This window comes from Lipotes vexillifer, unplaced genomic scaffold (assembly GCF_000442215.2).
Source record: "Lipotes vexillifer unplaced genomic scaffold, Lipotes_vexillifer_v1.1 scaffold397, whole genome shotgun sequence".
Lineage (NCBI taxonomy): Eukaryota > Metazoa > Chordata > Mammalia > Artiodactyla > Lipotidae > Lipotes > Lipotes vexillifer.
Window position 1 is genome coordinate 2,623,283 of NW_006772681.1, and position 19,510 is coordinate 2,642,792.

At 44.3% G+C, this 19,510-nt stretch overlaps 1 protein-coding gene across 1 annotated transcript; it reads right to left on the reverse strand.

The window, feature by feature from the left end:
* Positions 1 to 216: 216 nt before the first annotated feature.
* On the reverse strand, positions 217 to 18,622 carry AAR2 (AAR2 splicing factor). Its single transcript, XM_007447750.1, has 3 exons — positions 17,819 to 18,622; positions 13,876 to 14,105; positions 217 to 1,540 (listed from the first exon to the last, which is right to left on the reverse strand). Exons 1-3 carry the CDS (start codon positions 18,573 to 18,575, stop codon positions 1,373 to 1,375), a joined length of 1,155 nt encoding a protein of 384 aa, XP_007447812.1. The 5' UTR covers positions 18,576 to 18,622; the 3' UTR covers positions 217 to 1,372.
* Between the last annotated feature and the right edge of the window lie 888 nt (positions 18,623 to 19,510).

Here is a 19,510-nt window from a genome sequence, read left to right on the forward strand (position 1 = left end):
ATAGATACAGGGCCTCAATCGTTCCTGCAGGTGCGCCCATCTCAGAAGCCCCGCTGGTGACAGGAGACATCGCTGGTCACTTGCCTCCTCCAGAGCCTGCAGAGGTTGGGCAGGGTCTCCTGGTGCCCGGTAGGGAGGACATGTGCGTCTAAGGACAGTGCCTGGCTGTGGTGGGAACTGGGCAGATGAACTATGAGACTCACACAAGGGGATTTAGTCTCAACTCCAAGACTTTAATGTATGTTATGCTCTTGTAAAAACAACTCCAAGGAGACAAGTGGAACCGAAAGTCTTAACCGGAGGGGATTCTTATTCAGAAACCTAGTGTGAGCCGCAGCCTTGGGAGAGAGAAGCACAGGGACTCTGATCACAGTACAACAGTTTGAGGTCAGGGTGGCAGGGCCTGTGTGTATGATGCGCGGGCCCTCAGGACTCCCAGGAAACCGGAGCACCATCACTCCTGTGGCTGACAGCCCCACAGCAGGACGGGGGGCGGACCCAGGCTGGCCAGGTCATCTCTGGAGCTCTGAATAAAGGCACAGAACTTCAACAGGGCCAAAGAAGCCTGTACAAAGCAAGAACCTTTCTCTTTGTCGTTGAATCTCCAGGTCATCAGAAACACTCGTGCTGGCTCTGGTGAGGAATGGGGCCATACAAAGGGTCACCAAGGCCCACTTCTGGGTCTGAGGCCTCGGAACGGAGCAGATTGGAGGGGTGTGGCACTAGCAACGCCTCTGAGGTCAGGGGCTGCAATGATCTTGAAAGATTATCCACTGGGACCTCTGGACAGGAGAAAGGGACTTGAAGCAAAAGCTCGTCAGATTCAACCCAACTGTCTTCTGTTATGCCCTCCCCAACCTGGGGCTCCAGGGTGGTCACACACCCATGTTTTCTGTGACATATTCCCATCCAACAAGGGGCAGGCAGAAATCCTGGCTCATCTCCCGATTACCCTCTGATTAACTTTTAAAAAGTCACCAACTGACATCTCCGACTCCTGGGCAGCCCAGGGTTTCTAACCATTCTACGGAATAAACAATCGGTTCTCCTGCGCCTTTGGCTCAACTTCTTCTCTTCTGGCAGGAAGCAGGCTGCTGCTGAGGCAGGTCTCTCCCAAGAGCTCATCTGGAATTCAGTTAGGTTATAGCACCGAGGGCAGGCTGACAGGGAACCCACGAACGTGCCTTCTAGATGGGGTACAGCCTCTCTGGCACTGAAGGAACTTATTTATTGTGAAGAAGGGAATTCTGGCTCCATCTTTGTAGAACCTGGCAGGGCTGCTGCCCCAGTAAGTCCCAGTAGGACAGGTGAATGGAGGAGCCAGGACCACAGCCGTGGGGAAGGGGCCTCCTCTGGCTGAGAGCTTTTCCAGTTAGCCAGTCCCCACGCCCTCGGGAAGAACCACCACCACGGGGGCGCAGTCCTCAGGCTCCGCCTCAAAGTCCCACTGAAACTTCTTGGTTAGGTGAGCTTGGAACTTTTCAGCTTTCTGCCTCAGGGTGGCATCCACGGCAACGCTGCAGGCGGATGAAAAGAAAACCTACAGAGAACAGAGGATAAGTCACTCCTGAGGACACAGAGGGGCTGAGAAAGCTGTGGAAATTTCCTCGTGGTGTTCAGCTCTCCGGGGTGGGTGGATCAGCCGCTGCTGGCACAGGCTCAGGACACCTACTGTGCTCCCCCCAAACCAAGAAAGAAGGTCCAAGCCCAGATGAGAAGCTCGGGCAGGACCAGATGGAAAATTACTATCTTGGGCAGAGATGCCCCACTGAGAGTAAGGCCAGCGGGGCCATCACCCTGGCCCTGATCTCCGGGGAGATCTACTGGGCACCTGGACAGTAGCTTAGAAAAAGAGGCAGTAGCTACACCAGCTGGTACTAAGAAAGGCATGGGGATGCTTATAAGCCCCTGGATCCCATAAAATCCCAGGCCCTAACCCAGTGAAGGTGAACTGCTGCTCTAATCTAAGTGGGCCCCAGGCTGCCAATCTGAGGTTTCTATTCCCCTTAAAAGCTTTGGTTTTTTTAAATTGTGGTAATATATACATAACACAAAATCTACCATTTTAAACATTAAAAAAATTATAATTTAAAAGACTGTACTAAATACACATAATATTTACTATGTTAAGAGTTTAGTCCAGTGGCATTAAGTATATTTACATTATTACACAACCATCACCACCAACCATCTCCAGAACTTTTTCATCTTGCCCAGCTGAAACGACACCCATTAACTCCCCATTCCCCGCTTCCAGCCCCTGGTAACCACCATTCTACTTTCTATGAATGTGACTACTCTAGGTACCTCATATAAGTGGAATCATACAATATTTGTCCTTTTGTGCCTGACTTATTTCACTTAACATAATGTCCTCAAGGTTCACTCATGTAGTAAGTGCCAGAATTTCCTTCCTTTCTAAGGCTGAATGATATGCCACTGTATGTAGATACCACATTTTTTCCCCACTCATCTGTCAATGGCCATTTGGGTTGTTTCTACCCTTTGGCTATTATAAATAATGCTGCTATGAACATGGATATGAAAGTATCTCTTACAGAGTCATTGCTTTCAATTCTTTGGGGTATATATCCAGAAGTGGAGTTTCTGGATCATAAGGTAATTCTGTTTAATGTTTTGAGGAACCACCATACTGTTTTCCACAGTGGCTGTGTCATTTTACATTCCCATCAGTAATGAACAAGGGTTCCAATTTCTCTACAATCTCTTCAGTATCTGTTATTTTGTTTTTGTTTGTTTGTTTGTTTACAATAGCTACCCAAATGGGTGTGGTGTCTCATTGTGGTTTTGATTTGCATTTCCCTAAGGATTAGTGATGCTGAATATCTTTTCACGTATTTATTGGCCATGTGTATATCTTCCTTGGAGAAAAGTCTATTCAAGTCCTTTGCCTCCTTTTTTTTTTTTTTTTTTTTTTTTTTTTTGCGGTACGCGGGCCTCTCACTGTTGTGGCTTCTCCTGTTGCGGAGCGCAGGCTCCGGACGCGCAGGCTCAGCGACCATGGCTCACGGGCCCAGCCGCTCCGTGGCATGTGGGATCTTCCCGAACCAGGGCACGAACCCGCGTCCCCTGCATCGGCAGGAGGACTCTCAACCACTGCACCACCAGGGAAGCCCTTTTTTGATCAGGTTTTTTTATTTGTGTTGTTAAGTCATCAAATTTCTTTATATATTCTGGATATTAATCCCTTGTTTTGATGTTCTTTTAAATTCAGTTTCATCTAATATAAACATGGGCAGGGGCAAACAGAGTAATTTTCCCTACGTCTGAAACTCCATTCCAGATTGTCCTGGATCTCAACCGCTTCTCTAAGAATGACAGCAAACCCATTACTCCTTCTCATACTATTTTATTGTTCTCAAAGAAGTTTCATAGAGGAGTCCAATGGATCCTCACAAGGCCCTGGGAAGACACACTAGGATGCCTATTTTATGGAAATGGAGGCTGAGGGGAGTTAAATGGCTGGGTCAAAATTACCAGAAAGGAAGGAGCAGTTTTTCCCAGACTACCCATCGGCTCCCTGCAAGACACAGTGGCATGAGGGTGAAAGCAGCAATCTGATCCACATCACCTTCGTGTCACAGCTGGCCCGCAGACCACCATGGAAGGAATCTGGGCTCCAGGGGCCTTGACCTGACAAAGGTAACAGGTGTACTCTGCAGCTGCTTCCAGGGACAACCCCCCTCCTAACCGCCTCTCCACTATCTTTCTGTTAGCAGGAGTGAGGCTCATGGTCAGTGGTCTTTGTTTGGAGACACTTTGTTGGGGTGGTAGCAGGGACTGAAGTGATGGGGAGGGGAGTTCAGAAGCAGAAGGTGGGGGGTTACAGAATTTGGTTTCATTACTTGGGAATCGACTAAATACAGGAGCAGGAAGCACAGCTACAACAAAATACCAGATCAATAACTAATTAGAGGGGCTGTGTGAGCTCAGTGGTGAGAGGGCAGTGGGGAAGCCGGTGGCCTGTCCATAGGCAGCTAATGGAGCTTGCTCTGGAGCACTGAACGTGAGGCTGGCTGAACCCTGGGGAGGGGCCTAGTATGGGAAGCAGAGAAGCCTTGTTTCAAACAGCATTAGCGCTGGAGGCCCTGTGCACCCATGGGTCTGCCCCCAGAGGTCCTGGGGGTGGGGGCCTGCTGGCTGAATTAGCAAAAGCCTCTTCCTGTTCTCCCTCCTTACATGGTAAATTGTACTACTCTCTACACAGCCCTTCCTCTCCTGCCACATTGAGCAGCTGCCCAAACATGCTCCGTTGCCTCTTCTGTGCCTCTACTCACACAGGCTTTTCCCTCTGCTTATAACACCCTTCTCCACCCCTGCTTTCTCCTCCTTCACCTACTAATTTCTACTAGTGACCCAAGCTCAGTTCAGATGCCACCTCCTTTGGGATGTCTTCCCAGACCAAAGATGGAACAGGTGCTCCTCTGTGCTCCCCCGGTGCCCAGGGTTACCTGGGACATAGCCTCACTCTCAGTCAGTAACCGTCCATTTACCATTGAGCTCTCCCAAGAGACAAGGAGCAACCCCAAAGCAGAGACTCCTTTTCCTACGTGCATCCCACTCCCCTGGCACAGAGTCTGCCATATAAAAAGGACCCATTGGATGTTTAATGAACAAAAGAATGAAGAAGATCATAGGTTCTATGAAAATCTATTTCTGGGTCCCTTTTGCACAGTGCCTGTACCAAATGATTGCTCGATAATTACATGATGGTGCTGGACAGAATAAGGGACTCGTCCTGGGGAGGACGTGGCTTATTTACCAGGCCCCTGAATGCCACGGGCTCACAAGCCATCTCCTTGTGACAGTTCTCTTATAAAAGCCCAAGCTGAAAGGAACTGCTCCAACCTCTGTTCCCCCAGTACTGTGCCTGAGCATCCCTTATGGCACTTCTCACACTCTACTTGCATCACAGTGATCTGTGCCCCTTCAGAGTAGGGGTCACTTCCTAATTATCAATGTGACCCACACAGCAGATCGCCCAGGGCCTGGCATAGAGTTGGGGCCCACAGGATACTCATTGAATGGATATGAATGAGATGTAGGGATGGCCAGCAGTGAGAGACTGGAACAGGCTGGGTGCATACTCGTCATTCATCCTTCCCACCCACCTCTCCAACATCGCCATGGGGGTAACATCAACTAGAGGCAGGTATAACTGAAGCCTTCAGTCTGAAAAATAAGGCTTCTAATTTGAAAAGCGCTATGTCCTTTTTTTTTTTTTTTTTTTTTTTTTTTTTGCGATATGTGGGCCTCTCACTGTCGTGGCCTTTCTCGTTGTCGGACGCGCAAGCTCAGCGCCCATGGCTCACGGGCCCAGCCGCTCCACGGCATGTGGGATCCTCCCGTACCGGGGCACGAACCCGTATCCCCTGCATCGGCAGGCGGACTCTCAACCACTGCGCCACCAGGGAGGCCCCGCTATGTCCTTTTTAAAGAACTTGTCAGTCTAATCTTTACTACAAACTGGGAGGTAGGATAGGAAATTACTATTCCCATTGTACAGATAAGGATGGTGATAAATGCTGAGCAAGTGATAAATGTCAAGCAAGATCCAGTCCCAGAAGGCAAAGCGAAATCCTTCTTCCCTACCAAGACCTTCTTTTTGTCTTGACACAGACGTAATATATCCTTGATATTTTCAGCCATGTCCTATGGGGAACCAAGGGGCTTGGAGACCAGGTGCTTCTGGAACTGTCCCTTCCTCAGGCCTCCAGGACCCAGGTCACAGCCTAGGTTGTCTGTTTTAAAAAACCAACTTTATTGAGGCGTAATTTACATACAATTAAATTCATCCATTTTAAGTGTTCAATTCGTTTTGATAAATGTATACAAAATGTATACAACCCATGCAACCACTATATGATGTAATCAAGATAGGTATCTGTTTATAGCTTTTTCTTTTGGAATCCAGTCTATGAATTTAAAGGCCCATATACCATCACAATCAGGATACTGAACCGTTCCATCACTCCAAAAATATTCCCTCACACTGCCCCTTACGGATCAAATCCTCCCCTTGACCCTAGCCCCTGGCATCCATTGATCTATTTTTGTCCCTATAGTTTACAAACTTGTTATTTTAAAAATTCACAATTCAGAGGAGATGTTTAGACAGTATCTGGTTTCCAAACAACAATTTACTTTGATTCTCTTGTTTTTAGATTAATTGTATGCCTTCTTACATAAATTTAGTAATGATCTGGTTATTTTATTTACTTAAGTGAAACAAGTAAACTTTTTAAAATCATTGAGAAATGAATCCTCTTAATATGGGAATATTAATCCTGGATATTTTAAAAATACTTTTGAAAAAGGATAATAACATTTCACAAACATCTGCATTTTAGAACTAAAAGCACACCCACTGGGTATTTTTCTTCAAATTAAAAAAAAAGGTATTAATACTTTTACCATTAAGTCTATACATTGTAAAATTGTACTTTAGTCAGAAATGTGAAAGCTTTCTTTTAAACCCCAGTTAAATAAATTGAGCTCAGTCAGGTCACCTTGAGAAATTCAAAATACCACGGTAGATAGCTGAGTCACTGCTTACCCTATTTTGTGGCTAGACCAAAAAGATGAAATTTCCTAATTTTTTCAATTCCCACATGATGATTCAACTTAGAATGAAACTAGCCAGAGGTAGTACATTTTATTTCCACTTGCAGAAGAAGAAAGTGGTGTTAAAAGCAAGACTATCACTTCCCAACAATTACCAAGAAGGCGAAAAGCAGCAGAATTATGTTTTCTGAGGTCAGTTTAAAGAATTTGCGATGTTTCACCTGGGGCTCTAATCATATATGGGAGCCCACCACAGTGGGCTTTAGAATCAAAGTTCAGCCTTGCCATCCACTAGCTCTGACAAACTCAGGCAAAATTATGTGACCTCCCTGTCCTGTCTTCTCACCTGTAAAATGGGATTATATACTTAACTTCCAGCATTGTTGTGAGGGCTAAATGAAATAATGCACAGTAAGAGTGCAGAAGTGATAGTTGATGGCAGGAGGTGCAGGAGTAGGCAGGTGAAATTTATCAGAGCTGGTGTTATGACGAAAACACAGGCATATGCTGTTTTATTGCACTTCTCTGGTATTGCATTTTTTACAAAATGAAGGTCTGTGGCAACCCTGCATTGAGCAAGTCTATCAGCACCATTTTCCCAACAGCATTTGCTCACTTTGTGCCTGTGTCATATTCTGGTAATTCTCAAAATACTTCAAACCAAAAAGATTACGACTATACCTAGGAATAAACCTACCTAAGGAGACAAAAGACCTGTATGCAGAAAACTATAAGACATTGATGAAAGAAATTAAAGATGATACAAACAGATGGAGAGATATACCATGCTCTTGGATTGGAAGAATCAACATTGTGAAAATGACTATACTACCCAAAGATTCAATGCAATCCCTATCAAACTACCAGTGGCATTTTTCACAGAACTAGAACAAAAAATTTCACAATTTGTATGGAAACACAAAAGACCCCGAACAGCCAAAGCAATCTTGAGAAAGAAAAACAGAGCTGGAGGAACCAGGCTCCCGGACTTCAGAGGATACTACAAAGCTACAGTAATCAAGACAGTATGGTACTGGCACAAAAACAGAAATACAGATCAATGGAATAGGATAGAAAGCCCAGAGATAAACCCATGCACATATGGTCACCTTATCTTTGATAAAGGTGGCAGGAATATACAGTGGAGAAAGGACAGCCTCTTCAATAAGTGGTGCTGGGAAAAAAGACAGCCTCTTCAATAAGTGGCGCTGGGAAAACTGGACAGCTACATGTAAAAGAATGAAATTAGAGGGCTTCCCTGATGGCGCAGGGGTTGAGAGTCTGCCTGCCAATGCAGGGGACACAGGTTTGAGCCCTGGTCCGGGAAGATCCCACATGCTGCGGAGCAACTAAGCCCATGAGCCACAACTATTGAGCCTGCACGTCTGGAGCCTGTGCTCCGCAACAAGAGAGGCCACGATAGTGAGAGGCCCGCGCATCATGATGAAGAGTGGCCCCCGCTCCCTGCAACTAGAGAAAGCCCTCGCACAGAAACAAAGACCCAACACAGCCAAAATAAATAAATAAATAAAAGCCATTTCTAAAAAAAAAAAAGAATGAAATTAGAACACTCCCTAACACCATACACAAAAATAAACTCAAACTGGATTAAAGACCTAAATGTAAAACCAGACACTATCAAACTCTTAGAGGAAAACATAGGCAGAACAATCTATGACATAAATAACAGCAAAATCCTTTTTGACCCACCTTGTAGAGAAATGGAAATAAAAACAAAAATAAACAAATGGGACCTAATGAAACTTAAAAGCTTTTGCACAGCAAAGGAAAACATAAACAAGATGAAAAGACAACCCTCAGAATGGGAGAAAATATTTGCAACTGAAGCATCTGACAAAGGATTAATCTCCAAAATTTACAAGCAGCTCATGCAGCTCAATATCAAAAAAACAAACAACCCAATCCAAAAATGGGCAGAAGACCTAAATAGACATTTCTCCAAAGAAGATATACAGATTGCCAACAAACAAATGAAAGGATGCTCAACATCACTAATCATTAGAGAAATGCAAATCAAAACTACAGTGAGGTATCACATCACACCAGTCAGAATGGCCATCATCAAAAAATCTACAAACAATAAATGCTGGATAGGGTGTGGAGAAAAGGGAACCCTCTTGCACTGTTGGTGGGAATGTAAATTGATACAGCCACTATGGAGAACAGTATGGAGGTTCCTTAAAAAACTAAATCCCACTACTGGGTATATACCCTGAGAAAACCATAAATCCAAAGAGTCATGTACCACAATGTTCATTGCAGCTCTATTTACAATAGCCAGGAGATGGAAGCAACCTAAGTGTCCATCCGCAGATGAATGTATAAAGAAGATGTGGCACATATACACAATGGAATACTACTCAGCCATAAAAAGGAACGAAATTGAGTTATTTGTAGTGAGGTGGATGGACCTAGAGTCTGTCATACAGAGTAAAGTAAGTCAGAAAGAGAAAAGCAAATACCGTATGCTAACACATATATATGGAATCTAAAAAAAAAAAAAAGGTTCTGAAGAACGTTGGGGCAGGAAAGGAATAAAGATGCAGACATAGAGAATGGACTTGAGGACACAGGGAGGGGGAAGGGTAAGCTGGGACGAAGTGAGAGAGTGGCATGGACATATATACACTACCAAATGTAAAACAGATAGCTAGTGGGAAGCATCCACATAGCACAGGGAGATCAGCTCGGTGCTTTGTGACCACCTAGAGGGGTGGGATAGGGAGGGTGGGAGGGAGATGCAAGAGGGAGGAGATATGGGGATATATATATATATATGTATAGCTGATTCACTTTGTTATAAAGCAGAAACTAACACACCATTGTAAGGAAATGATACTCCAATAAAGACGTTAAAAAAAAAAAAGATTACGACTCACTGAGGGCGCAGATGACAGTTAGCATTTTTTAGCAATAAAGTGCTTCACTAAGGTATTTTCTTTTAAGACATAATGCTACTGCACACTTAATAGACTATGTACAGAGTAAACATGACTTTTATATGCACTGGGAAACCAAAAAATTCATGTGACTCACTTTTGGTGATATTCACTTTATTGTGGTAGCCCAGCACCGAACCCACAATATCTCCAAGGTATGCCTGTACTACAGACATCATTGTCAGAGCCAGTGTTTTCCCTCGAGAGTTAAAGATGGACACTAGTATTTCGAATACTGGCAAGAAATGAAGCTGGAGAGCCTATTTAGTGGCCTATTGTGACTAAAAGTATTAAAAAAAAAATAGGTTACATGACTATATGCCTAAATGCTATGCAATCAGTAATAAGAATTCTTATTTTGTACATAATTCACTTTATAACATACTATTAAATTCAGATTATCCTTTCATTGGTTTTAAACAAATTATGATGACTCAATTTGCTTCAAATAAAAGAAAAAACTGTATCTATTTTTATAAAACAAATAATTTTTATTCAAGCTAATCCATGGGATTTGTAAAAATCAGTGGCATCTATTCAAAGGGGCCTCTAATGGCAGAGGGCATTATGTCGCTGATTTTACACAAGCTAATGTGGCTGTCTTTAAGTGCTCACACACAAACACCAGTCCCTCTCCATGTGTAGCAGCCATTTAAACTCCCAAGTAAGAAAGCCAGTTCCACTTACTTGATGACCTGCGGGGAGAGCAGGTGGCTGGCTAAGGAAGGCTTTTATGGGCTGATTCATTCACTCACAAACACCCGGAGCGAGTGCCTGTGTGTAGGGTGACAGGATCTCACTGCCAAGATGGCATCAGTGTAACTTGCCATCAAAAAAGAGAAAAGTTTTGAAATACCCTTTCTGCATTCTGCCCATTGAAATCTGTGTCATCCTTCAAGCTCATGATCAAATGCCCCCCTTCACAAAAACGCCATTCCTGACCCTCTGTCTCCTCAAATCTCAACCCCAGCCTGAATGAACCAACCAACCCCTCTCTGGTGCTCCTAATGCCCTTTGACCAGACTTCACTGTTTACATCTGTCATAGCAGGGTCATCTGTTCACACTGCCACAGGAATTATGCACTAAAAACACCCAATAACACAAAGTGAGATCAGTGCTAGGCCTCAAGTAGGTGTTGAATATAACCAGACGAACAAAAAATAGGCTTCTGGTAAAAGCCCATGGCTCAGTGGGGAAGTCAGGCAGACAATATATACATTTCAGCAAGCACAGCCTATGCAATATAATAGTGACAAGTACAAATAAGGCTAATAGTATGGAAAGGAGGGAGATATCAGGTTTGGCACCACAGAGAGGGATACCTAGAGGGCATCCTGTAGGATGAACAAGTACATAGCAGGCGGAGGGAAAATCAGGTTCAGTTAAGAAGACATGAAACATGGGTATGAAGTTTCAGTCGTGCCAGATGAAAAAGTTCTAGAGATCCTCTCTGCTTATAGTTAACAGTACTGTACTGTACACTTAAAAAATTAAGAGGGTAAATCTCATGTTACGTATTTTTTACAATTAAAAAAAAAAAGAGGAAGGCATGGAACAGCATGGCATGCCTGGCAACTTGCAAGGAGACCACTGCTGCTGGAGTTGACGGTGGAAAATAGGGAAAGGAAGGAAAAGCTGGAGAACAGATTAGGAGCCCGATCAGAATGGGTATTATGACCTAGGTTTGGGCTTTTAACTTTTTAGGCAACGAGGACCACAGAGAAATAGAATCAGAGGTGCATTTTGGTGGCAGTGTAGGAGACAGATGGACTGATGGGGGTAAACATGGAAGTTGATAAACTCTGATGCAGTCTAGATGAGACCAAAAGGCCCAGGTTAGGAAAATGGTACTGCCTTCTAAAACACTTAGGGCTACCTGAGTTATCTGGTTAATTCATTTGTTTACTTTCCCACCAAAATCTAAACTCCAAGTCAGGGACTCTGTCTGTCTTGCCCAGAGCTACATTTCCCATCCTAGAACAGGGCCTTGTATACAACAGGTGCTCAGCAAACGCCTGCTAAATCAATGAAGAGATGCTTCTGCACAAGTCCTTCAACTTTCAGAGTTTTATGTCAGCTGCCTGATCACATGGACTCTTCCAACAGTATGCTGTTTTTAAAAAAGTGCTCTGTACCTCTAAGAAACAGGCTAACTCATATACATATTCCTCAACACTCTGAGAAGAACTTTGTATATAAAGAAAGGATGCTTAAAAAACAGGTGTTGAGGGGGCTTCCCTGGTGGCGCAGTGGTTGAGAATCTGCCTGCTAATGCAGGGGACATGGGTCCGAGCCCTGGTCTGGGAGGATCCCACATGCCGCGGAGCAACTAAGCCCGTGAGCCACAAGTACTAAGCCTGCACATCTGGAGCCTGTGCTCCCCAACAAGAGAGGCCACGATAGTGAGAGGCCCGCACACCACGATGAAGAGTAGCCCGCACTTGCCACAACTAGAGAAAGCCCTCGCACAGAAACCAAGACCCAACACAGCAAAAATAAATAAATAAATTTTAAAAAAACAAAAAAAGAATAAGGTCTTTGAATGCAAAGAATGTGCTTTAAAAAAACAAAACCAAAAAACAGGTATTGATATATATTTTTTAAGGCACATGTCCTGGATTTTTCCAAATAATGACATCAAATTTTCTTGGTGAAAAGTCCAAAGACAAAATTCTTCTAATCATCAGTTTTGCACACCCTACCTGGACATCGAGCAATCCAGCTGGGCCCTTTCTGCTTTGTAAATCATTGCTGGCAACAAAGCCTCAGCAATGAGAGCTCAGCTGCTGGTCATGCTGACAATGGTTGGACAGCCAAAGACACACTGTGGCCCTCCTATGTTTACACGACAGCACTAGGGCATATCACAAGGGCAGCACATATTCCCACTGCCAGAGGCCCGTTAGCAGGCTGCTGCCTCCTACTGCTCTGCAACCCATGACCCAGTAACTGGGGCGATGTCCCCTGCAGAGGAAGGCTAAAGGGATTTAATTTCTCTGTGATATCAAGGACCAATAAAAGGGCAGTTTTATAACTCTCATCAAGTGGAATACACCAGGCTCAAACCACCAGCCTGACTGACTCATCCCCATGGTCCACACAAGTCCTTCAACTTCAGAGGTTTATGTCAGCTGCCTGATCACAGGGACTCCTCCAACAGTATGCTGGTTTTAGAAAAGTATTCTGTACCTCTGAGAAACAGGCCCCTGATAGTATGTCCACTAATGCCAATCAAGACTCTTTTCGGTGGGGGGGGATCTACACTGTATTCGGTATGTAGGGGCATAAGCATAGGCCTTAAACCAAGACTCAGGCCTGGGTACAAATCCTGACTCTGCCACCTACCAGCTGTGTGACCTTATATTAATGATTTAATCTTTTTGAGTCTCAGTGTTCTCATTTGTAAAATGGGAATAATCCTCCCTGTCTTACGTGCTCCAGAGCGATTAAATGAGGGAACCCATACAAAGAGATAAGCATGGTGCCTATTAAATGCCAACAGGCATTTAATGACTGTTCATTCCTTCCCTTACCATGGGTGGGAGTGGGAGGTTAGTGAACAGCCACCTTTTAAGGAGCAGGCCTGTGGGGGTCTCACACACAGTGAGAAAAAAGTCATGAAACAGAAAGTATGGAAACTGACAGCCTGCAGCTTCTGCCTCTTCTATACTTGAGAAAGTTACACAATGTGAGTGACAGAGGCTGTCCCAAGAACATAAAGGAAGCTAATCTGTTTGCAAAGGGAGGAAATAGCACAGGATGAAGATTGTAAATTGTTTGAAGCTTCTTCCCTAATTATCACTCATAATGAAAATTTAATTGCTGAGTTAAAAGCAAATTTCACTTTTTCTGTCAGAGAATCTCTGAAGAAACTGGCACATTTTGTTTGAACAGGAAATCAAAGTTACTTTAATGCCTAAATGAGATCTAAGGAGCTGCAGATGTTTCCCTGGGAATAACTAGCTTCAAAACTCCATCCTACTGGTTTGCAGCAACTTACAGCTACAGGGAGGCAGAAATAAAAACTGTTTTGAGCCGAGTTGCTCAAGGGGTGAGGCTGACTCAAATTCCAAGTACCCCAGTGCTAGGCACCTTGGGGGGCGAGGCAGGGAGAAGGTGGTACACAGAGAGGGTCTCTGGAATTAAGGAGCTTATAATCAAGTAGGAGAGAGAGAACCAGGGAACAGCCTACTATTAGGAAACTGAAATGAAGACAATTTGGCTCAGGAAAGAACAGCAAAAAACAAAAAGGTAAGCCTCCAAGCGTACTTTCACACACCCTGGCCTTAATTATGACCCACTTGGGTGTCAGCCAAAAGCCTGCTCACCTGTAAGGTGCTGGTGAGGAAGTTGTCCTGGGAGACAATGTCCACAAAGAAGTCGGCAGGGATCTCACCAAGCTGGTGGTACAGGATGGAGATGAGGTTGACGTAAAGGGTGTGGTGCTTCACCATGGCCTCTTCTGACCGGCACAGAAGGTTCAGGAGCTGCTTCCAGTGCTCGAATGCCTCGTACACGTTCCCCAGCAGGAAGCATACAAAGGCAAACTGGAGCTCACCTGAAAGGTGCAGAGAGGAGAAATGATCCTGAGGGACAGGAGTACTGGCTGACACTACTAAGCCGTCAGTTCCACTGGGCCTCAGCAATAAGTGGCTTTCTATCCTTGCCACTCTTCCAGAGCTCGGCACAGGGTTTTGCACCTAGCAGCTGCTCAATAAAAGTTTGCTGAACTGCTATAAACTCAAGCCGTGAGAAACCAAACTGGTTTTGGATTTCTGTGATATCCGACTGCAAGAGAAGAGGCACACATAGTATTTGCCTAGCATTTAACAAGTTTACAAAATGTGTCCATGGATATTATGCCAAGTGGATCCCCAAACTGGCTGCCCATCTGAAATACTAAGAGAACTTGTTAAAAATAAAGCTGCCCAAGCCTCACCACCAGAGATCCTGGTTGAGGACAGATGATGGGGCCTCAGTATTTGTAGCTCTAACAAGCTTCCCGGGTGATTCTGATGCACACGGTCTGCTTCAGGGTCAGGGAAATGCTGCATTACACCACATAATCCTCAGCCCAACTCGGCAAGGTGATCAGGGAAGGTGGTATTTGCCTCATTTCATAGATGAGGTCAAGAAAATTGCCCAAGGTCACACATCTAATGCTTAGCAACTGAACAATGGAAAGATAAAACAGGTTTCTTTTTTAAATTTATTTATTTTATTCATTTATTTTGGGCTGCGTTGGGTCTTCGTTGCTGTGCGTGGGCTTTTCTCTAGTTGCGGTGTGTGGGCTTCTCATTGTGGTGGCTTCTCCTGTTGCAGAGCACCAGCTCTAGGCGCACAGGCTTCAGTAGTGTGGCTTCAGTAGTTGTGGCTTGCGGGCTTAGTTGCTCTGTGGCATGTGGGATCTTCCCGGACCAGGGCTTGAACCCATGTCCCCTGCATTGGCAGGCAGATTCTTAACCACTACGCCACCAGGGAAGCCCTAAAACAGATTTCTGTTGGGTGGGAACAGTCCTAGAGCCTCCCTGAACAAGAAAATTCATGAGTAGTTGTTCCAGGGTTAGCCTGCCAGCCACATTATTTTTCTTTGTTTAATCACAGGGCTCTGTGATTTGATCTCTATGAGCAGCCCGTGGTTAAGAGCATGGGCTCTGGAGCCAAAATGCATAGGTTCAAATCTCAGCTCCACCACTTCGCAGCTGTGTGACTTTGGGCACGTTACTTAATCTGTTTATGCTTCAATTTCCTTATTTGAGGGCTGTAGTGAAGATTAAATGAATCAATATAGTATATATAAAGCATTTAGCATAATGCCTGGCACAAAGTATCACTCAAGAAATCTTAGTGATTATTCCCACATTCCCACCAGGTCCCTGTCTCAAACAGAGACCTGGCAATCCAGAAGCCATTGCCCTTGGGCAAGCAGCTGGGTCTCTAGTTGCCAAGATAAACTGCTGCTGATCAGAGACGCTCTCTCTGGCTTCAAATTTAAGGAGGGCTTCTGTGGTATATCTACGTGTGGGCCATAAAAAGAACAGATGTACTCAACACTAAGTACCTCTTTAAATGCATGGTGTCTGATCTGTCACCTCTGGAGACCTGGAAAAACTAGTTCTCTGTTCCTAGGCTTGTGGAACCAAGTTTGATTTGTGTGGATAGCTACCTAGTCTAGATACTTTGAACATTTGATCAATATTTTCAAAATATAGTTAAACTTTCTATAGGTTAGAAAATTTAACCTTTTCTAGAGGTTAATGATTTGCTTCTTCAGTTGGCTTTACCTGGTGAGTTTGTGAAAATATGAGCTTATTCTCTGAATTTAGGGCATTTGTTTAAATTCATACATTTCTGGCTCAGTCTAAAATTAAATTATGAGATCAGAAATAATTTCAAAGGGCTGTCATGAAGATACAGTAATCCCTGAAACAGACCTTTTCACAAGATTACTTTGAAGAACTGAAATGTTTAAGAGGTAGAAAACAGGATTTCTGTTCATTTTTTTGTTTATTTTTAAGCCAGAATTTCAAGTGTTACTTATTAAATGAAAATAGATACACCCCATAAAATGTCCCTTTTTATCAGCTAAGCCTATTATGTAAAAGGCCCTATATTCAAAATTCTCACTGATCTTCCAATAGAAAAGTATGTAAATATTGGACAACTTATACAAGAAAAAATATTAACAACTATTAAAGATGTGACAAATGTTTGCTGTCACTAGTAGTCGAAGAAATATAAATTGAAACAAGATGTCATTTTTCAACTATCCAGTTGGAAGAGACCTTTGCTAAACTGCCATATCAAATGCCATGTCAAAGGTGATGGGCAACAGCCTTACCAGCTGGCAAGGATGCATGACCTTCTCCTGGCAACATCCACACTCTGATCCAACAATTTCACCCCGAAATGTATGCAGAAGGGCACACAAGGATATTCATTAGACACCACTTATAATAGGGAAAATAGGAACATCTTAAAGATCTATCAACAGGGGTTGGTTCAATTACTATGGAACATAAGTAGCCACTAAAGAGAAGTGACCATTTCAGTGACATGGAAAAATGTTTATATTAAAGCAAATTACAGAATAATATACTGTAGTTTTGTTTTTGTAAAAATATTATATATACAAAAACACATATAATTGAATAAAAAGAGTAAAAGGAAACATAAAAATATATTAAACTGAGAAATACATATAAATATATACCTAAAAGATGGATAACGCAAGGAAAAAAAAAAAAAAAAAAAGATGGAAAATAAGTACAACAAAGTATAAAACAATGGTTATTTCTAGGTGGTGGGATTTGGAATTTTATTTTTGTTTTTCTTCTAGGATGAATATATGTTATTTTTTTTTTGTAATAAGGGGGGGAAAACAACAATAAAAACTATGACAATTAAAAGAAAATCACTGGGACTTCCCTGGTGGTCCAGTGGTTAAGAATCCGCCTTCCAATGCAGGGCATGTGGGTTCGATCCCTGGTTGGGGAACTAAGATCCTACATGCCATGGGGCAACTGAGCCCATGTGCCACAACTACTTAGCCCACGTGCTCTGGAGCCCGTGCCCCACAACTAGAGGAGAGCCCGTGCACCACAACTACTGAGCCCGCACACTCTGCAGCCTGCGTGCCACAGCTAGAGAGAAGCCACACACCACAATGAAAGATTCCATGTGCCACAACTAAGACCCGATGCAGCCAAAATTTTTTTAAAATAAAATTTTAAAAAATTAAAGAAAAAGAGTTGGACCTTTAAAAAAAAAAAAAGAAAAAGAAAATCACTGTTCTGGATGAAGCCTTGAGAGAGTCAGGAGCAAACTGAGGGGGGAGGTGGGAGGACCCCAGGAACACGGCTGGGCCTGGGAACCAGGAGCCCTAGGCTTTGGTCTCACTTCGACTACACCACTTAGCAGCCAAATCCTTTCCCTCTACGGACCTCAATCTGTAAGATGCGGTGGCAGGGAGGCTGGGCCACAACATCAGTATGCAAACACAGGACTGTCTGCATCAGGTTCACCTACAGTTCTTGTCTGTTAGGTAGACAGAGAGATAAATTGCTGGGGCCCCAATCCAGATCTCTTGAATCAGCCCCCAGGGGTAAGACCTGGGGATCTGTATCTTTAACAAGCATTCTGGGCAAGACTGCCTCCTAGCCAGGTTTAGGAACCACTGGACTAGATAACCCAAGATGTACTCCTTGTTCTCAAGCCCTCCTACTATATACACCTCCCCTGGCCCACTCTCAAAGCCTTGTTCCTCCTCACCTAGCACGTCCTGGGGACTTTGGGGGAACTGCTTGCTGAGCACGGTCTCCAGAGCATAGCTCAGGTCCATGCTGTGCCTGGTTATCTCGGCCGGTGTGGCACCTGCCGGGAACATCTGTGTGGGCAGCTCGGAGAAGCGGATCTCTGTGCCGGCTCTGGGCTTCATCTCGGGCAGCCGGGCCAGGCCTTCCTGGTAGCTTTTGCACTCAGTGCCGCAGCGGGGTAGATTCTGCTCCACCCGGTCCTTGGTGTACTTCATGGAGAGCACAGGCAGCACCTCTGAGAAGGCACAGATCTGCCGACTCTCGGGCTGGAGCTTCTCCACTGTGGCCTCGCTGATGAAGTTGGTTAGTGAGATCCACTTCTTGAGTGTGGCATATGGGTAAGGTCCCAGGAACTGGTCCAGCTCCTGGAGGTTGGCCCTCATGGCCTCCACCACAGCCTCTGGGGCTGGGGACAGGTCTACCTCTTCCTGGACTGCATCCCAGCGCAGGACCTTCAGCCCCCGCTGCTGTAGGCTAAGGAAGAAGCCCATACGGGGGCCCACCTCCCTGGGATTGGCCTTGTCCACAGAGCTGTAGTGGAGGAAGTGGATGCCTGGAGGGATCATCTTCACACCCCGGAACTTGGGCCCCACCTCCCAGGAGTTGTAGTCAATGCCAAACTCTGTCCCCTTGGGCATATTCAGGATGACCACAGTGGCCCCTTCAAAGAAGAGGTGCTTGGCAAGCTCAGGATCCATCTGCATGGCAGCCATGGGACCAGTGGTGAGTGACCAAAAAGAAAACTTTTCTAGTTTTCCAGAACAGCTGAAAAAGAAATATATCAGAGTTAATCAGAACCTGGGGAAGGATGCTTCATTTGCTGAGCATGCTCTATGTGCTAGATATTGAACTAGACCCCTGACATAATTATCTCCCTTAATTTTCACCACAACCCCGCATTGTTTTACAGATGAAGAAAATAAGACTCAAAGAGAAGAGGGGTTTTGTGTTTTGGTTTAATGAGCAAGAACACTCACTTCACAGCTGGAAAGACATCAGTTAAAGAAAAGTGATATGTTCAAGGTCACAGAGGACCCAGTTAGAACCTGGGTACCCTGCCCTCCAGGCCAGTGTCCTTTCCACTGTTCACTCAGGATTTAAAAAAAAAAAAAGGTTCTGAAGAACGTTGGGGCAGGAAAGGAATAAAGATGCAGACATAGAGAATGGACTTGAGGACACAGGGAGGGGGAAGGGTAAGCTGGGACGAAGTGAGAGAGTGGCATGGACATATATACACTACCAAATGTAAAACAGATAGCTAGTGGGAAGCATCCACATAGCACAGGGAGATCAGCTCGGTGCTTTGTGACCACCTAGAGGGGTGGGATAGGGAGGGTGGGAGGGAGATGCAAGAGGGAGGAGATATGGGGATATATATATATATATGTATAGCTGATTCACTTTGTTATAAAGCAGAAACTAACACACCATTGTAAGGAAATGATACTCCAATAAAGACGTTAAAAAAAAAAAAGATTACGACTCACTGAGGGCGCAGATGACAGTTAGCATTTTTTAGCAATAAAGTGCTTCACTAAGGTATTTTCTTTTAAGACATAATGCTACTGCACACTTAATAGACTATGTACAGAGTAAACATGACTTTTATATGCACTGGGAAACCAAAAAATTCATGTGACTCACTTTT